Source organism: Vanellus vanellus (assembly GCF_965231255.1).
Source record: "Vanellus vanellus genome assembly, chromosome: 5".
NCBI classification, from domain to species: Eukaryota; Metazoa; Chordata; class Aves; order Charadriiformes; family Charadriidae; genus Vanellus; species Vanellus vanellus.
Window position 1 is genome coordinate 7,905,378 of NC_138910.1, and position 18,816 is coordinate 7,924,193.

The window sequence follows — 18,816 nt, forward strand, 5'->3', positions numbered from 1 at the left end:
AGCAGGGCGAGCCAGGGCCAAACCCACCCGCTGCCCTGACCCGCACACCTCCGCCGCGGCACGGCAGCTTTCCCCTCAGCGGCAGGGCAGGGCTGGAGGCGCTGAGCCTCGCCAGGACGGCGGCAGTTTCGTGACAACGACCGTTTCGGCGGCTGATCGCCTTCTGAGGCGGAGGGGGGGGGGGGGGCAAACCACAGCTCCACCTGTGGTAGGGCGGGAAAAGACATCTCCCTCAGACCTGAGGCGAGGGAAGCGGGGGGGGGGGGCGCGGCTGAGGGGACGCAGCTCGCGCACCCCCCCCGCCCCGCCCCGCCCCGCCCCGCCTTGCGCTGGCGGCTCAGCTCTCGCGATAGGCTGGCGGGCGCGAGGCAGGCGCGGCGCTCTCGCGAGAGGCGGGCAGCCGGAAGCGGCGTGGCCGAGCCGAGCCGAACCGGGCTGTGCCAGGTGCTGAGGGGCAGCGCCGGCCGCAGCAGGATGCCGAGCGCCGCAGCCCGCGGCCAGGGCCAGGACCGCCGCCCGGAGAGCGAAGAGTCGTCGGCGGCCGATGTGGGTCTCCGCAGGGAGGGAGGAGGCGGGCGCGGCGTCGAGGCTGCCTGTCCCCAGAGGGGGAAGGGGCAGGGTCCGGCCTAGCGCGGGGTTGGAGCCGCCCGAGGGGCCGGCGCCCAGGGGACAGTCGGTGGCCCCTGCGGGGTGGGGAGGCCAGGCCAGAGGTGGGGGAGTGTTGGCCGGGCCCGAGGGCAGAGCTGCCTTTTGCTTTTGCCCTGCCTGTCCACCTCCCCCCTCCCCTGGGCCCTGTCAGTTCGTGGTTCACTGAAGAATGAGCTCTGCCCCTCTCCGGTCACTCAGCGTCTGCTGAGCCCCGCCGGGGTCCCATCTCCGCGTGTGCGGGTGGAGGAGGCCCTGTTTGAGCGACGAGAAACAGCCCATCCCTGTCCCTGTGCCCTTTCCCCCTTGCAGTCCCCTACAAAAACATCTGGGCAGCTGCTCTGCATCACACCGCTTCTGCAGGGGCAGCGGTGGCTCCTGCTGGCCTGGCAGGTGTTTCTTGTACTTGAAGATCATGGATTGGTGGTGAAAAATTGTAGACAAGTATTTCTTCAAGAAACAAAACAATAATAATGAGCATCGGTTCATTTTGTCGTAAAATCAATTTGGCTTGCTCTTGAAGGGCCAAAAATGCATCAGCAGTAAGGAATTCTGAGTATAAGTGGTTTGCATAAAATTATATGTGGGCCATGATTCATCAAAAGCAGAGAAATGAAGACCCCCTCCCAAATAAAGTATTTAGAATTAATTTAGGTTCATGTATTGAATAGAATAAAATAAGTAAACCAAGGCTTGTGTTAGTCATGAGTCAAGCTTGCTTTGGCTGTCATAACTACACAAGATCTTGATTTCTTAGTGTGCCTGAATATGGGAAGGAAATACTTAGCGATAGGTCTACTTCTGTAGGACTCTTTTTTTTTTTTTTTTATGACTAGGCTCTTTATAGAGGTATTCACACTAAATTCTCTGTAGCAAATAATGATCCCAATGCATGTTTGCTGTTGTTGGCTTTTTTTTTTCTCTTACAGGGCATAATTATCTTCTCTCACTTGTATATCTCTAAGGGTCTAAAACACAATTTCATGACTTCATTGTTACAGCTAATTGTTTTGTATTACCTGAGTTAAATCTGTAATGATTTTGTTCATCTTTTTCTGTATGCTTCTTTGATATATGTTTCTCACCTCCATTTTAGGATTATGCTAAGGAAAGATATGGAGTGTCATCAATGATACAATCCCAAGAGAAACCAGGTCAGTTAAAAAAAAAAAAACAAAAAAAAAAAACCTTTTTATAAATCAGAGCTGGGCGGAAAAGGAAAAAAAAGTTATATATTTGATATCTTTAGTACTTGTTTGAGAAAATATTTACCAAACTTTTTCATTCAAATCCTGATGCCATTCTTTCCCTTTATTTGAATACACTTGGCACTTGTGAGGCTGCATTTGGAATGCTGTGTCCGGTTTTGGGCTCTCCAGTGCAAGGAAGACGTTAACATTTCGACACCAGTCCAATGGAGAGCTACCAAATTGCTTAGGGGCCTGGAGCACAGGATCTCTGAGGAGAGGCTGAGGGAGTTGGGCCTGTTCAGCCCAGAAAAGAGGAAGCTGTGGAGTGATCTTATTGCTGCTTAAAGCTACTTAATGGGAGAGTGTAGAGAGGGTAAAGCCAGACTCTTGAAGGTGTGGTAATTGGACAGGAGGTCATGGGCACAAGTTGGAGCACAGGAAATTCTGATTAGATAAAAGGGAAAAAAAGTCATGAGTGTGGTTGGATATTGGAGCTGGGTCCAGAGAGGTTATGGAATCTCAGTCTTTGTCCTTGCCTGAACCACACCCTACATAGCTTGTCAGTTTTTGTCTCTCTCCATCACTGCAGGCTTGACTTTTTTTTGGATTAAATTATTATTATTTATGACGTACTGAGTCCTGAGATGTCAGTTTTTTTCTTTGTTTGGAATAAGTTCTGCTATGGCTTGCTGCAGCTGGTCTCTCTGGGTAGGATGTCCGTCTGCTTTTGCAGCCTTCATTACTCCTGCATATGAACACCAAATCCATTAATATTATATATTAATATTTATGGGGGTTATCATTATTCACACCACTGGGGATTCAGGAAATCCACATTTTCTACTGATGGGGAATTGGGATTCAGAAAGACTTGTCAGCTAGAGAACGATCTCCCAGGCCAACATCCCAAGAAATATTAATCTTCATATTATGCAGTGCATGAAACAGGAACGAGGGAAGGTAATAGACTGGCTTCTTGTAACTTCTTCGTAGTGAAATATAAAAAAGGAACATCATCTGTCATTAGGTGATTTTTTTCTCCTCTGAATGGTTGTTTTGGTTGACCTCCCTTGGGAAGGGAAATGCAGAATGCTGTGAAAAGGAGGAGCCACAAAAGCAATCATAGGTTGAAACCAACTGAAGGGGAACATTATGTCAAGAATGCAACGGGACAACAAAATCACTACAGACTGTATTAACAGTTATTATTGAATAGAACACATACTAGCTGTCAAAGAAAAGGAACTAAAGTTGAAATCACATTGTAAGCTAGCCCAACTGCTGGGTGCTGTGGTCTCCCTCTTCCTGATGCTGGGTCTTCTCCTGATCCATTTCAACATGCTAATAGTAACAACTTGTTTAGCCAGCTTAGCAAAGCGAAAGAAGTTGGCTAGGAGTATGATGACTGCTGGAAGGGGCAGGAGCACAGCCATCTGTAGTTATGTGTAACCACATAACAAGCCATAAATTGGTCTGCAGTCACAGAATCATAGAATCATGTAAGTTGGAAGAGACCTTTAAGATCATCAAGTCCAACTGTTAACCCAACACTGCTAAGTTACCACTAAACCATGTCCCTCAGCACTACATCTACACGTATTTTAAATACCTCCAGGGGTTGCAACTCAGCTGCTTCCCTGGGCAGCCTGTTCCAATGCTTGACAAGCCTTTCTGTGAATAAATTTTTCCTAATATCCATCCTAAATGTCCCCTGGTGCAACTTGAGGCCATTTCCTCTTGTCCTGTCACTTGATACTTGGGAGAAGAAACCAGCCCCCACCTCGCTACAACCTCCTTGCAGGTAGTTGTAGAGAGCGATAAGGTCTCCCCTCAGCCTTCTTTTCTCCAGGCTAAACAACCCCAGTTCCCTCAACTGCTCTTCATAAGATTGTGCTCCAGACCCCTCACCAGCTTCGTTGACCTTCTCTGGACATGCTCCAGCACCTCAATGTCTTTCTTGTAGTGAGGGGCCCAAAACTGAACACAGTACTTGAGGTGGGGCCTCACCAGTGCCAAGTATAGGGGGACGATCGCTTCCCTAGTCCTTCTGACGACACTATTCCTGATACAAGCCAGGACGTATCAGTATTTCTGATAGAAGCCAGGATAAGAAGCAGTCACAACCTAAAAGGTATAATATTAAGAAAAAATTAACTTCTCCAAGTTAGCATCTGACTGGTTAACCTGCACTGCCTGTTGTAGGCTGAAAGATTGCCCTGTTGGATCTCCTCTTCCTGCACTCTTCTGTGATTGCATTTGGCTCACTAGAGTTTCTGCAACCTGTGTTTCCTCTGCCAGTTTCACACCCCATATCAAACAACTGTGTGGGAGGCCCAAGCTGGCAGGTTGAGGTGGTGGATCAAATCCTACTCATGGAGAAAGTCTACCATGCCAACTATCTCATATTCAAAAGAAACATTCAAAAACACTGTGGAGAAAAAAAAATAAATTGAGAAGGAAAATGGCAAAAGCCCCAAGAAATGATATGTAAAAGTCTGAATGCTGTATTTAGATCTGTTGTCCCCTTGACCCTCGATCCTTGTTTAAAAAAAAAAAAAAGTCTCAGCCACTGTTTGCAAAAGATTGAGTAGGTTTTCCATTGGTCTTAAAATACAACCTGTAACACTCCTGCTGTTCGGGTTTTTAGAACATGGTTATGCAGAACACCAAAATTAGGTAACAATAAAAAACAAAATGCTTACAATAAAAAAGTTCAAGATCAACCTAGTCCCTTCCTTGAGACTAATGCTCTTTTATTTAAATATTCGGTAGTTCCTGCCAGGGAGAGCTCTTATCAAAGGACTCGTGGGAGGGTGAAGTCATCACTTGGCATCAGAAGCATCTGTATGCTTTCCCCCAAAGTGTTCTGCTTGTATTGAGTGTCTTGGAGGAACTGCTGCTTGGGGCAGGGGCTGGCGGGGAAGCACAAATGCGGGTGTTCCCATCTGTCTGTACTGTATTAATTTTGTTTGTTTCTGAAGTCTGTGTGGGTACATGCCATTTCTAAGTCAGAATAATGAATTGTGGTATGACATGTGCAGATCCGCATACCGTCTGGTGACTGGAGCCAACAGCCAATACAGACAGCACAGACGTGGGTAGGTGCTCAGTTGGACTTCTGCAGCTCTAGTAGCTGCACTGTCCTGAAGACACTGGCGAGATATGGGAAGTTAAAAAGCTTAGAGTGATCAGAGCAAATTATTCTCCCTTTCTGAGGGATAGGCTTATTGTTTCTCTGCAGGCAAATGAAAACTTTTCATGTGTCCACAAAGTTGTTGCATAGATGCTCCACCCTGCTGTACTGATCTCACACACACCTGTGCCTTCATTCTTGGAGCACTTCAGTCTGTCTTCTGCTGGTGCTGGCTGCCCTGGCTATCTGATGTTCTCATTTCCTGTTACATCATGTCTTTCTGTCCTTCATGCCTGCTTGAGGCTATGATTGCTAGTAAAACTCCATTTGCCTTTCCCTTTTTAACCCCTTCAGCCCCATTACTTTCATCTCCCCTCCCTGGAAGCTGCTTTCATTTTATATTGCTTTTGGCTTTCAGGTTTTTTAATGAAACTTATCTTCTCTTTTTCAAATTTATCCGACATTGGCACTTTACAGAGACAGCAGAAATATTGATCATACTGTTCAAAACTCCATGATGCAAGATAGATTAACTTAGTAAACAGAGTGATGTGACAGGCTGGGGATGGGGGTCTGCGGGTGGAAAAGTGATTTTGTCTTGTATAACGCAGACAGCTTTTTGGGGTTTTGTCCTCTTCTCCCATGTTTAAAAGAGGTTAGAGTTCTGAGAGAAAGATAAGGATATTTAGTAAGTTGAAGAGATTGTGCTATATGTGAAAGAAACAAAAAATACAGTTTCCCCTTAAACATGATTCAAAATGGCAATGAAGGTGAGATAGCACATTGAACTGGGACTGGAAGTGTAATTTCAGACATACAGAGTTCTTTGTTTGAACTTTGTTTAAATTCTTTGTTCTCTTGTCTTCACTGCAACTGTAGCACAGTTTAAAACATCCTTTTTTTTCATTATTTAAATGTCTGGAAGTGTTTATGTGGCAAGAAGACAGAAAATCTAAGTACAGCTTGCATTTGTGAAGGAGTGAATAGGTGGTAGTCTGAAGAATATGGTGGGAGGACTGTAAAGGTGAGAGCAAGAAGCTTCGTTTTAATCATGACAGAAATGAACTGAAAGGGATCCCAGGTGAAATGATATGTGAGAGTACAGAGGGAAGATTTAAGCTACAGTATGTTGGTTGGGCAAGAGAAAATGAGCGACAAAGACAAATGATTGCTTAGACTAACAAATGTAGACATTATTATGAACTACTGGCATTTTAGAAATGAGAGGAAAGGAAGACTAGATTCAGGAAGTGTTGAAGGAGAGAAACAAAATAATGTAACAGTTGCTACGTCTAGCTCTTTTCAGTGGAGCACTGTGACAGGAGCAGAGGCAATGGGCACAAACAAACACAGGACGTTCCCTTTGAACATTAGGAAATTTTTTTTACTGTGAGGGTGACCAAGCACTGGCACAGGTGGCCCAGAGAGGTTGCGGAGTCTCCTTCCGTGGAGATACTGAAAAACCATCAGAACGCGATCTTGGACAGCTGGCTCTAGGTGGCCCTGCTTGAGCAGGGTTTGGACCAGATAATGTCGAGAGGTGCCTTCCAGCCTCAGCCATGCTGCGATTCTGTGATCTGTTGTTGGAAAAATTGACTTTATGATGTTTCTTTTTGGATATTGTTTTATTACCCTTTTTATGAAAGGTGAAATAGTTTTCAATAATTCATACCATATAAAAATTTTTGTGTTAAAGGTGTCTTGTTTAGTCTTGATGAAACATGAACCATTATGTATCCAAAAGACTTAAAAATATTTATCTAATGCAGATGGTTCCTGAAACACTGAGGATTCATAAAAAGGGTAACACCTCATTTTGTCTTTAGACTTGTGCCTGGAAAATGTTTTAAGTTTCTAACAATACAGTTTTAAGTTGACTGAGGTAATTTTAACTGTCTGAATATCAAACTCTTAGAAATACTAAAGCTTATGGGTTGTGCTGGTTGCATGTTTCCTATGTACTATACTGATAAAGTTTGAACATCAGAAGTTGCTGGCAAGTGATAACATCTTTATTCCCCTTTCTCCATTCCCCAGTGCACACATGCACACATATTATTAATATACTTGAGTCAGGTTCCTATGATGTTCCTCTGTGCACTTTCATTCCGTTCTGGTTTTGATGTGTGTCTATGAAGAAAAAACATTACCCTGAGCATAAGCTAATAAATATTTTCAACCCCCCAAAAATTCCCAGTGTTGAATAATAGGCTTGCAGGGCAAGCTGTGACTGGTATTCAGAGACAGGGGGAAGGAGTCCAGAATGGCAGATGGTAACCTGGGGTAGGCAAACTTTGGAAAAGTACTGGTAGGAAAAGTCTAGAGTGGAAGTGTCTTAGCGATTTTAATGTTATTTTGAAACAAGGGAGAAATCTTGTGATGAAAGTCAGAGAGAGTGAATTTGCTTGTGTTTCATATCATAGAATCATAGACTATTTCAAGTTGGAAGAAACTCATAAGGATTGATATCTCCTTGAAGACTTTTTTTTTTTGTCTAATAAGCAGTGTTTTTAACAACATATGAACTGTAAATGAGTAAGTGTAGCTGTTAGAAATGTTGAGGTTCTATGCAATGCTATGTATATCCCCTAACTGATTTGTAGATACAAGAAATAAGTGTTTGAGACTGTGCAAAAACATCTTTGGCCAAAAATTTACAGAATAATACAATTAAATGAGTGCATTTCAAGGAATAGCGGCATGCAGCCAGCATATGGGCAGCTCATAATGGTTCTATGCAATTTTTAAATTCCTGATTTGTTTAAAAATATTCTCCTTGGTATTTTTTTTTTCCTTTACTATCCAAAATCTGTCCTTTCCAAACCATGCATTCCTATTGTTACTTAGCTTTCTTGAGTACACAGAATTTGAAGGCTTCTTTCTGATGAATTCTGGCTCCCACAATGATCGTGCTTGATCAGGTTGTCAAAGAGAGTCTCTCTTAAAATAAATTTTACTGGTTTTACACAGTAATACTCTTGTTGCTCCAAAATGCAATTGTTTTTATCAAAATAAATATTTTCATTTCTAATGCACATTTATTTGTGGTTTCTTTCTCTTCTTTATTTTAAATAATAATAATTTTACAGTGATATTTGCCCACTTAAGTAGATACAGGTCACCTCTGAGCCTCTGTTTTGCTGTATTCAACATAGCAACTTTCATGTTGCACAGTGGAGCAGGGCAGACATCCCTTGGCTAGCAGAAATTCACACTAAGTGCAGGTAGCACAGTGCAGCACAGTGAAGTCTTACCAAAAATATTGTAGTCATGCAGGGTTCTGCCATCCGTGAACTACAGTAAGGCTTGCTTTTTTTTTAGTGCAGTTTGACCCTGCTGTATAAGTAAAACAATAAGCTTGAACCAATTTAAAACTACTTGATCAAGTCCAATTAACTGTGAAAGGGAATGGGATCTTGTGTGTTTTCAGTACATCTGTTATGCTGTAGGTACAAAAAATAATGTTTTGGATTTATTTTAAATTTTAGCACTGATAGAAAATGTATTTGGAATTTAAAGTGAAAAATGTTTGGCTTCAAAAAAATCCAAACCTGTTTTAAAATGTGCTTTTTTTTCCTGTAATTCAGATAGAGTTTTGATTCGAATAAAAGACTTGACAGTGGAGAAGGCTGATGAAGTGGTTTGGGTTCGTGGCAGAATTCATACAAGCAGAGCTAAAGGTGAGATGCCTCCAGGGTTTTTATTTTTATTTCCTCATAGTGTTAGCATGACCTGAATGTTTATTTTGGCTTCATGACCTGTTAGTTACATCTTGCATACAAGAAAACTTTGCCACCTGATTACTCAGTGTTCACTTTGACTGGTTATTTTCTCTTTTTTTCACCTCTCTTTTCCCAAGAGGGGAAAAGGAAATTTTGTTTTCAGCTGAGTGGGAATCAGGTATTACTATTACATTGTAGTAAAAGTGAATTTTGGTTTTATCATATTACTAAACAATGTGTGGACAATTGTAAATAATAGGAATTTTAAAATATTATAGTCATTCTCCTTTGGGTGTTAACAGTTGTGAGGTAAAAAAGTTACGAGCTGCTTCTGTAAAATGTACTTTTATTATAAATGTATCAGTTGTCAGACAGGCCATATTTAGTCTGCTGCATATGAATATTTTCACTATACCTTTTCTTTGATAGGAAGCAAAAATCTGTGTTAAAATGTCAAAATTTTTACTTTCGCTTACCAGTATCTGATTATATCGATTTGAACTTAAAATAAGAACCATTATATTTCTTTAACAAGACAAAGGGAAAATCCTTTTATAGGTTCTCAGTAGTGTGGGCTGTCATACTTGGCTGTCTGACAGCCATATTTCTGGAATCAGAATCTCTCTCTGGAGATCAGTTTGCCATATGCAAACTTAAACAGGCTTTGGCCTTTTCAGTTGACATCAGATGCTGACAACTGTTGTACTGGTTTCAGTTGTGTTTGGCAGCTCTGTAGTGAGATATAAATACTTTTTCTTCCCGAGAATTGAAAGAAAAGAGCATAAAGAAATTATCTTCATGAATTAAACTCAACGGTAGTCTTAGAATTGGGAATAATACAAATTAGGGTTGAGAATCCAGTACAGAATATTGTCACAGGTACCAGATTCGTTTCTTTTTTTGAGGCTTCATTTTCTTAAAATATGTCCCTCTTAATGGGTGTACTGCAGTCAGGTAAATAAAGAACAGTATGTAAATATATACATCTGATGCACATTTTAATTTGTATTAGAATCTTTAAATTTACGGAGTCCTCTGTGATTTCCTCAGTAGTTCTGTAGTGTCTTACATGGAAGTTTCTCTTTGCTATGTATAGAAATTGTCAACCCCAAAAGCTGGGAAAGGCTTAGTCATCACAAATTGAAGCTGTTCAGACAGGAGACACTCATCTAATTTAAATGTTACTGTCAGTATACAAATAAGGGTATCCTTATGGCATTTTCTTTTGCAATTGTAGGAAGAGTTCCAACTATTAACAGAATTTGGTAAATTGAAGATAGGTGTCTATGCAGACCTTTAAAACAACATAAAGTTCAACGGTTGTTTATTACTGTCTCTGTATTGTATTTATATACCGTGTCTTGCATGATATATGCATTTACTTCAGTCAGAGATGTAACATGGCAATATTAACTTACAAGAAGCTGTTTGTCATCCTTCACCTTTGACCTCAGGAAAGACTATTGTTTTTCATGAAATATTTTCAAAACTCTTTAACACAACCTGATGAATGAAAGCAAAAGGAGTTGATTATGGGCATGAAGTGTTCTCAATTTATTGATTGTGCTTCTTGTTCCCTCCTGGTCTGACAACACAGAACAATTCTGACGTTCAGGGAATGCTGCTAGGGAATGCTGTATGCTTGTTTACTTAAGCTTTGGGGGAAAGAATCTTACAAGAAAAGCAAATGTTTCAGAGTAAAAAGTAATATTAGCCTTTCCCACACACATCGTGGTGCTATTCCTACCATTATGGAAAGGAAAGTCTTGCAGGAAACAGGAAAATCTTGCACTAAAATAGCATTAGTTTTTCTCAGAAGCATGAATTTGACTCCTAAATAACCAACATATCCTTTATTTAACCCTGTCTAGTTCTGACCAATAAACCAAAAAAAAAAAAAAAAGAATGTGAACAACTGCAGAATCCAGCTGTCTCATATAGCGAGCCACTCACAAAGTCTGATGGAAATTAACTGAAGGATGTGTAAATAATGGGGTGTTGGGAATTTCTGTGGGTTATACTAAAATTAAAGTGCTTAGGGCCCTGTGGTTTTTATCATAGATTGAATAAATGTTATTTCTGGCCTTATTTTAAAGCCAGCCTAAGCTACTGATCGTGTTTATCATTGAAGAGCAGTTGGGAAATCAGTCTGGGTTCTGCCAGGCAGCTGGGACTTGTGCAGTATGTTAGACCTGAACTTGTTTTTGGTTTATGAATGCAAAGGTTTATAAAACATCAAAACAGTAGGTCTGAAAATAAGAGTACCACCAAGAGTAATTTAAATATTGGACCAAATTTTACAATAATCCATACAAAGTTTTCTCTTTGCTGGCAGATGTCTGTAAATAGCAATGTATTAATTTATATGACCAAACCTGTTTTACTCTTTATACAAATTCCTTCCTTACATCCTTTTCTCTCATAAGGTCTTGTGCCGTTTGGTACTTACATCTAAGAAAGGAAATGGACTCCTATTTGGTTTTATGTGCTTACTTTTGACAGGATTCTCTGTGTGGTGTCTTATTTGTTCAGTGACTAAAAGTTCCTTGCATTAGACTGAGTCAGACCTTTTTAACCAAATTTCTTTTGAAACATTTCATCTTTTTAGGCATTCATGTGGGACACAGTATTGGTTTGGTTTATAAAAACTTAGAGTAGTTAACTTTAGAATGTGAGTAAAGTTGGTGTTACACTTCTCACTTAAATACCATGTCAATATTTTGAAATACATGGAGAACATGCCATAATCCCAATGTTTTTCTCATTCTGATGCTTCCTCTTTTCCATCTCTTGAACTGGAGAGGCATCTAATCATGAAGTAGATTTGATTACAGCTTGTCTTTTTGATACTTTATTTTGCATGCCTTCAGCGCTTTTGGGAAAAGCTCTGTTTCCTCCAACAATCTTTGTAACTTTGATATTTTAACTATTCCTATCAGTGAGGTCTGTTTGATCACTTATCTTCTGTGTGATTAGAATTGGTTATATTCTACAAAACATCCTCTTTCCTCATCAAAACAGCTACTCTTACTCATGACAAAAAGATTTGAGTCCTTTTATGATGCAGATATTGATCAGACTTCAAGTGTTTGGGATTAAGTACAATTGCCAAACTTTTGCTTCTGATTATTATGATAGCAAGTCCCTCCATTTCTCCACTTTCTCCTTAAATATATACTAGTTGAATGACATTGTAGCTGTCTTCAGCTGTGCATTTTTTGTTTGAACACCTAATACATCATTGCTGAAACTTCAATCCTATTTTCTGAAATCATTTGTGACTGAAATTATGGAGACAAATACTATTTTCTAGGTGTGATGGTTTAGCCCCAGCTGGCAACTAAGCACCACACAGCCGCTCGCTCGCTCCCCCCTGGTGGGATGGGGGAGAAAGTCAGAAGAGTCAAAATGAGGGTGCTCGTGGGTTGAGATAAAGACAGTTCAATGGGTAAAGCAAAATCCACACGCACAAGCAAAGCAAAACAAGGAACTCATTCACAGCTTCCCATGGGCAGGCAGGCGTCCAGCCATCCCCAGGAAAGCAGGGCTCCATTACATGTAACAGTTACTTGGGAAGACAAACACTGCAACTCCGAATGTCCCTCCCCCCGCCCCTTCCTTCTTCCCCCAGCTTTATATACTGAGGTTGACATCTTATGGTATGGGATATTCCTTTGGTCAGCTGGGGTCAGCTGTCCCGGCTGCATCCCCTCCCAGCTCTTTGTGCCCCCCAACCTGCTCGCTGGTGGGGTGGGGTGAGGAGCAGAGAAGGCCTTGACTGTGTAAGCACTGCTCAGCAATAATGAAGACATCCCTGTGTTATTTACACTGTTTTCAGCACTATGAAGGAAATTAACCCTACCCCAGCCAGAACCAGCACACTAAGAAATACTCTACCAAATTATACTGTAATTGAGAAATACTGAGATGTGAGATACACCTCGCTTCTCCAAAGAAACTTAGCAGATTGTGTCCTGTGGAAAAATTGTGCGTCGTTTGCTGGCTTACTGGATCTGAAACACAGACATGTATACCCATTGAAGGCTCTATTTGATTTCTGAAGCCTGTACTTTTCTAATTTAAATTTGTGGCGTAATGTTTCCCTGAGAGAAATATGTACATCCATTTCATATTAGCTTCTTCACTTAGATATCACAGCCTCTGGAATACGGAAATAGTTGTACTCTGTTTTCTGAAAATATGGAATTAATTTTGTTGCATCTCTGAAATCACAATTGCAGGACAAGGTTAGTTATTTCCAATAACTGTAATGTTCATTTTTAATAATATTTTGTACTAGCTTTATATGTTTGCTTTTATTTCCATCAGATTGTGTGTCAAAATTTATCTTCTGATACTGTTTAAACTTTCTGCAGCTGTGTGTCAGGAATGGTAATCTACATAATTACAAATTAAAACGACAACTGGCTTTTTAGTGTCAGTGTTAAAGTGAGATATATGTTGATTTTAATGTTTTATAGTCTAAGTCAACTATAACTGGGAAATAGCTATCTATAACAGCTTCTGGCTTCTTCCTATTCTCACTGTTCTAATGGAAATGTTATAATGTTATGAGTCAGAACTTGGAATTAAAATGATATTGATGCATTTTATCAGATACTGGTACAACAATGAAGTGTTTGTTGTTAATTTCTCTCTCTGAGGAAGAAGCGTTTAAAATCACCATATTTCCTTAAGTCTAGGTTAAGGAGTAAACAATTATTAGAGATGCGAGGAGAAATATGAAGTGGTTGTAACTGTCAGCTAAACAGATTAGAAGGAGCTTTGTTGACTTGAAAATACCCATTTTAAAAGTCAACAAAGTGCATTATGTTCTTTGTAAATTATTATTAATTCCTATTAACTTCTTTTTCCCTAAGCTGTTCATGAATAAATTGCTCTTACAGGAATTTTTACTTGAGTCTTTTAGGTTCTTGTCATTCACCGGAATCAATACTCCTTTTGTTCCTCTTCATTCTGAATGCGTGGTGTATTATAGAATGAACATTGTTGGTTTAGTCCCTGTGGTGCAAAATCAAGCCTGTTACTCTCAGAGCAGCTTTGTAAAGTGAACTCCACAGCTTTAACTTGAGAAGATGAGAAAAAACTTCTTTTAAAATAATGTAGACTTGAAGTAGTTGTGAGCAAACCAACAAGGAAAAGTATGATTTTCTTCTTGAAAGAAAATTTGAAGAATAATAGATACTTAAAAAGATATGATTTCTAGGTTTTGTTTTGTCTAGATATTATTTATGTTGGAAGGCTTATTGTTATTTTTAGAAAATTTCTATTCACGTGTTTATAGATGTAAGGCAGAATTATTTGATTTATTTCGATGTTGGGGAGGGTGGTGTACATGCAGAGCTGACTAGTTTGATGTAGCTATTTGGGGGCGGGGGGTGCAGCAGAGGAGAGAGACACATCTCAGTTTAATATTAAAGTAGTAAAGCATTTTTTCCTCATTCACAAAGACCTCGAGTAACTTGTCCTTAATACACCTGCGTTGTTTTCCTTTGTATTCAGGGAAGCAGTGTTTCTTAGTCCTGCGTCAGCAGCAGTTTAATATCCAGGCTCTTGTGGCTGTGGGACAGCATGCAAGCAAGCAGATGGTAAAGTTTGCTGCCAAGTAAGTAAGCAATTATATCCTGTTGTCAGAGTAAACAATGGTGGGAACCAGGACTCCCAGGGGTTGGGACCATTTTCACACATTAACATCAATGCTTCGTTTGTTTTAAAATGTAGTTATTTAAATTGTCAGCTCACTATTGCGTTGAATACATTACACTGACAAAAGATAAAACAGAGAACAGGCTTGAAATTCATTCTGAACTGCTGAAGCAGCATTCTCTCGCCATAGACAACCTACATTTACTTTCAAGCTGGCTAACAAAAAGTCTGGCAAGCTGAGCTTAGTGGGACGCTTCATTTTGTGTGTGGTGTTTGTGTGCGTCTGCACATGTTCAGGGGTTTTCTTCTACGAGATGTGCAATGTAGTAATACGTTTTATAGCTAGAATTGATGTGAAGAAGTTATATTGTAAGTGGCTTACTGAGTTGAAGAAATTAAGAGTAGCTTCTATGCACTGAATTAATCTTATTTACACCTTATTTTTGGCACTAGAGTGTTTAATGAGGGATTTAAGTTACTTTCAAAAATATTTGGGGGGGTAATAGTTAGACTTGCCAATTAAACAGGTGTTTGTTGCAGCAATTTAAATTCAGTTATTTCGTTTGTTTCGTTCTTAAAGATAAAAAAAACCTTCCCCTGCGACTTGCCTCAAGATTGTGCTTTCAGGTTGTCCAGCACAAAATATGCTTGCATGACAAAGGTGTTTTTATAGTAGAGCTTTTAATCATGTATATCTACTTGTTCACAAATAGAAATGTGGATCAATTCGGTGCAATAATACGTTTAACATGTGGCACTTGAGTTGCTTCTGTGTAGTTCTTGGCACTACTCTCATGCCTGGGAAGGGAGCCCCCACTAATTAGCTGCAAAAGTGCTACAGCCTCCAACCTTCAATATGCCAGGGAGAGGAGGGATTCATTATAGTATAGACTTCCAGAAGCCAAGTTAAGAAGGTTCGGATAATGCTTCTGCTGATGAGGTTCAAGGCAACGGGAAAACAGAACCAGCAGTGTTTGTTGTTTGGCGGTGCTTAGTGTTGGCAGTGCCAGTGTGAACCATGCTGTTTACAGGTGTTTATGAGCCAAAGTGGAGTGTTCTGTTTCTTCATGAAATAGTTTGTTCTCTCCAGCGCTTAGAATCTTTGAAAAGAATTAAGTGTATAATCTACTTGTTCCCCAATTCATCTCCCTCTAACCTACCAACAGTCTGCCTGTACTCTCTGGATGAGCTTGTGCTACAGAACAGTGAAACAACTCTTACAGTTGTGATGCTCACTCTCCCATTCTCCAGTTCTCTCCAGCATCTCTCTTCAGTTTTCTTCACGGTTCTTCCCTCCACAAGTGAATTTCCTACGTTTCATGAGTGACAGAGCTCAGTTGTTAGGAGCTCATGAGAGGGAAGTTGGTCCTTACTCTTTTCTTCCATGTGCTGACTCTGCCACTTGTAAGCCTTAGGTGACTTTTTTTTTTTTTTATTTCATTATTCCTTTTTTACTCAGTTTTCTGTCAGGTTAGTGATTTAAACTAGGTCATGGAGGTCCAGAGCTAACAAGGAATGGTAAATGGTGGAAAAGGGTATGTGGAAAGGGTAGAGGCCAAAGCTCTTTTCTCTTCTGGCAGGAGTGAGCTGTTAAATCAGATGGAACCTCATCCTTAGGTTCTTTACAACTCCCAGTCATCTCCCCACTTTTCTTGATATGACAGACCTGATTTCCTCTGAGTAGTTGGACTCATGATGTTTGTACTGTGTTTTGACCTTTCATTCTGCTCCTTTTTGTGATAGCATTTTCTAGCTAAATCCTGATGCTTCAGCCTCTATAATTTTATAGTATGCATGTTTTACTCATTATTTGTGCTTCTGAAATGCTTACATGCTTACCATCACGTGCTTTGAATGATAGAACTTTCTCTGCTACAGCCTTCTGGGTCTTCTTTTGGGGGTTTGCTTTTGGTGTTTTTTTAACAGCATTAGTGCAATCACATTCTCATGATTCCTTCCCACCAACAAACCTATTTGAACAATATCCTGCCATGCTGTGACTTTTTCCAATGTTTTATCTTCTTCTACAATTTCGTCCGATATCGCCATTGCAGGTGCCTCTTGTCCTTCAGAGGCTGCTGCTGTTCCTTGACTTCTAAGTGCACTTGTGGTCACCATGTGGGTAACACCTGAAGCACAGCAACAGTATGTGCCTCCTCTGCAGTCCCTTTCCTGCTAGTTTTCACCTGCTGTGGAATGATGCCATTATTACTAGCAGCTGAGGCTGGTCTTAGATGTCTAAAAATAACTACTGTTGCTCTGCCTTTCTCGGTGTATTTTTTCATCATCTCCTCTGGTTTCCTACACATTAAATGAGGAAATACACATTTATTGAAGAAAACATTTAACTTAAATACATTTCAATTAAATTTTTAAACTAAACTTTTTCACTGCTAGTAAATAAACTTTATTTTCAATGTGCTGCTTTCTCATATTTTGATACTGGGTCCAAAACTTTCTTTAAAATAGTTTGTGAAATTCTGGATCTTGATTTTTTTAATGAGAACTGATAAAATAAGGAGCATTTTTTGTACATTTTTTCATAAATAATAAACAAACCAGTTCCTCTTTTAGATATTGGCACATGGAAACCAAGAACTTTCATAACCTTCTGTGGTCTAGCAACATTCGTACACTAATTATCTCCATTATCATAAGAATGTGAGTTCTTTTTAGTGAAAGATACTTAGTATTGGTTTAACTCAGTTTGACAAAGAATTTTCTGTGAGTTTAACTATGAAAAGTTTATAGTTTAACTTTCAAAACATATTTAGCCACCAGCATAGAGCTAGTTGAGATACTGGATTGGCAGCTGTGGAGTTTTTCTTCATTCTTTCATCAGAAAAAAAAATCAGCCTAGTCCTGTATAAGAGGAAAAGTTAATTGTCTCTTTCAGCCAGCAGAGGTGCTAAGTGGTTCAATTAGTGATTTATCAACCTGCTTTTTTTTCCATAAAGTACTGGGTGTGGTCGGTTTTGGTTTTCTTTCTCTTTTTTTGTATCAGCATTAAGCCTTTCCACCCCCTTCCCTGCTACCATAACCAGGTGATATGATATAGCAGTTGGGATAGGTGGTTAACAGATTCTAATTTGGCTGCCCAAACAACATGCCCTTGCTCAGGAAGTAACTTGATGGCTCTTTATAGCAGGCTAGAGAATGAAAATCCAGAAAAGAGATTAAAAATAATAATAAAAGATGAGTAAACCTATATGAAAATATGTCATGATGTGGAAAAATATACATAAGTTCATCGGCTAGATAAATTGGTGATACCAGGAAAAGTGCTGGATATTGCAGAAATATTTTCTTTATACATTTTTGTTTAATTTTTGTATCAGTGATCTGGAAGAAAATGTCAAATTGCAGATGTTAAGTTTACTGGTGACACAGAAATCGGAACGGTAAACTAGGAGCTAGGAGGATATAGTAACCAGAGTTCATTTAGAGAAATCACTTTGATGCTCTTCAGTGTGAATTTGTACCTTTGTGATCGTTGGTTCAGATTTTGTGTATGTTCAGGATTAATATGTAGGAGAGTAAGTGACGAGAAATTGATCACGATAGACAGATAACTGACTTAACAGGAGTCCATGCAGTTCTCTTACCTACTATGCTAAGAGATCTCTTGAGTTTTGAAAAAGAGGAATAAAATGCCATAAATGTGATATATGCCAGTCATTTGACCATTTCTGGAATATTTTGTCCACTTCTGTTGTCTTTGTATCTGAATATATATCAAATTGGAAAAGGTTGATGGTGAAGCTGCAAGATGAAACGATAGGTGGTCAGGCAAATCTGCCTTCCTGTGAGACTAAAGAGAACTCTCTATTCTATCTAAGAGAAATTACTAAGTAATTTAAATCCCAGTCTGATGGTACCTATGCAAGATTTTCTGCCAATGGAGGGTTCTTTCTTTGCAGATACAAAGCTAAGAGAAGATGCAGTGAAAGATGGTGAAGCTAGGTAGATTCTGAAGGGAAATAAAGTGGATTTTTTTTTTCAGTGAAAATGGTTAAAAATGTGTAGTGGATTTCATTACTGAAAATCTTTAAAAGAAGATACCTAGGTTCATTCAGGTGTTAGAATGTTGGTACAGGGAACATATTATTATATTTTTAGAATGAAGAGAATAAGAATAGGTGTTTACGTGGCCTTCATGTAGATGATGTCAGTTAACCACCCTTTCAGAGGGCTTAATGGGTACTTATTGTATTTGTGTAGACAGTATTACAGTTGCTCTTACTGAATTGAGTATAAAATGTTTATACTTTTTACAAAGTGAACTCATTTTTTCAAAGTAAACGATTGCCTCCAGCTTACACTGACATTCAGATAAAGGATCATAGATTATTATGTTTTATGACTATTATTTAATATTTTTAGATTTAATAATGTATTAATATAACAATGTGTCTGTTTACAAAAACCAGTGTTGAAGAAAAAACAAGAAAATGTCTGA

General features: G+C 39.6%; 1 protein-coding gene across 1 annotated transcript in view; it reads left to right on the forward strand.

The window, feature by feature from the left end:
- Positions 1-412: 412 nt before the first annotated feature.
- The window catches only part of DARS1 (aspartyl-tRNA synthetase 1), a 42,050-nt gene continuing 23,646 nt past the window's right edge, over positions 413-18,816 (forward strand). The window contains exons 1-4 of the mRNA XM_082483905.1: positions 413-546; positions 1,742-1,799; positions 8,556-8,648; positions 14,214-14,316. Coding sequence (XP_082340031.1) covers positions 475-546; positions 1,742-1,799; positions 8,556-8,648; positions 14,214-14,316 — 326 coding nt within the window. The 5' untranslated portion in view covers positions 413-474. The remainder of the gene's footprint in view (positions 547-1,741; positions 1,800-8,555; positions 8,649-14,213; positions 14,317-18,816) is intronic.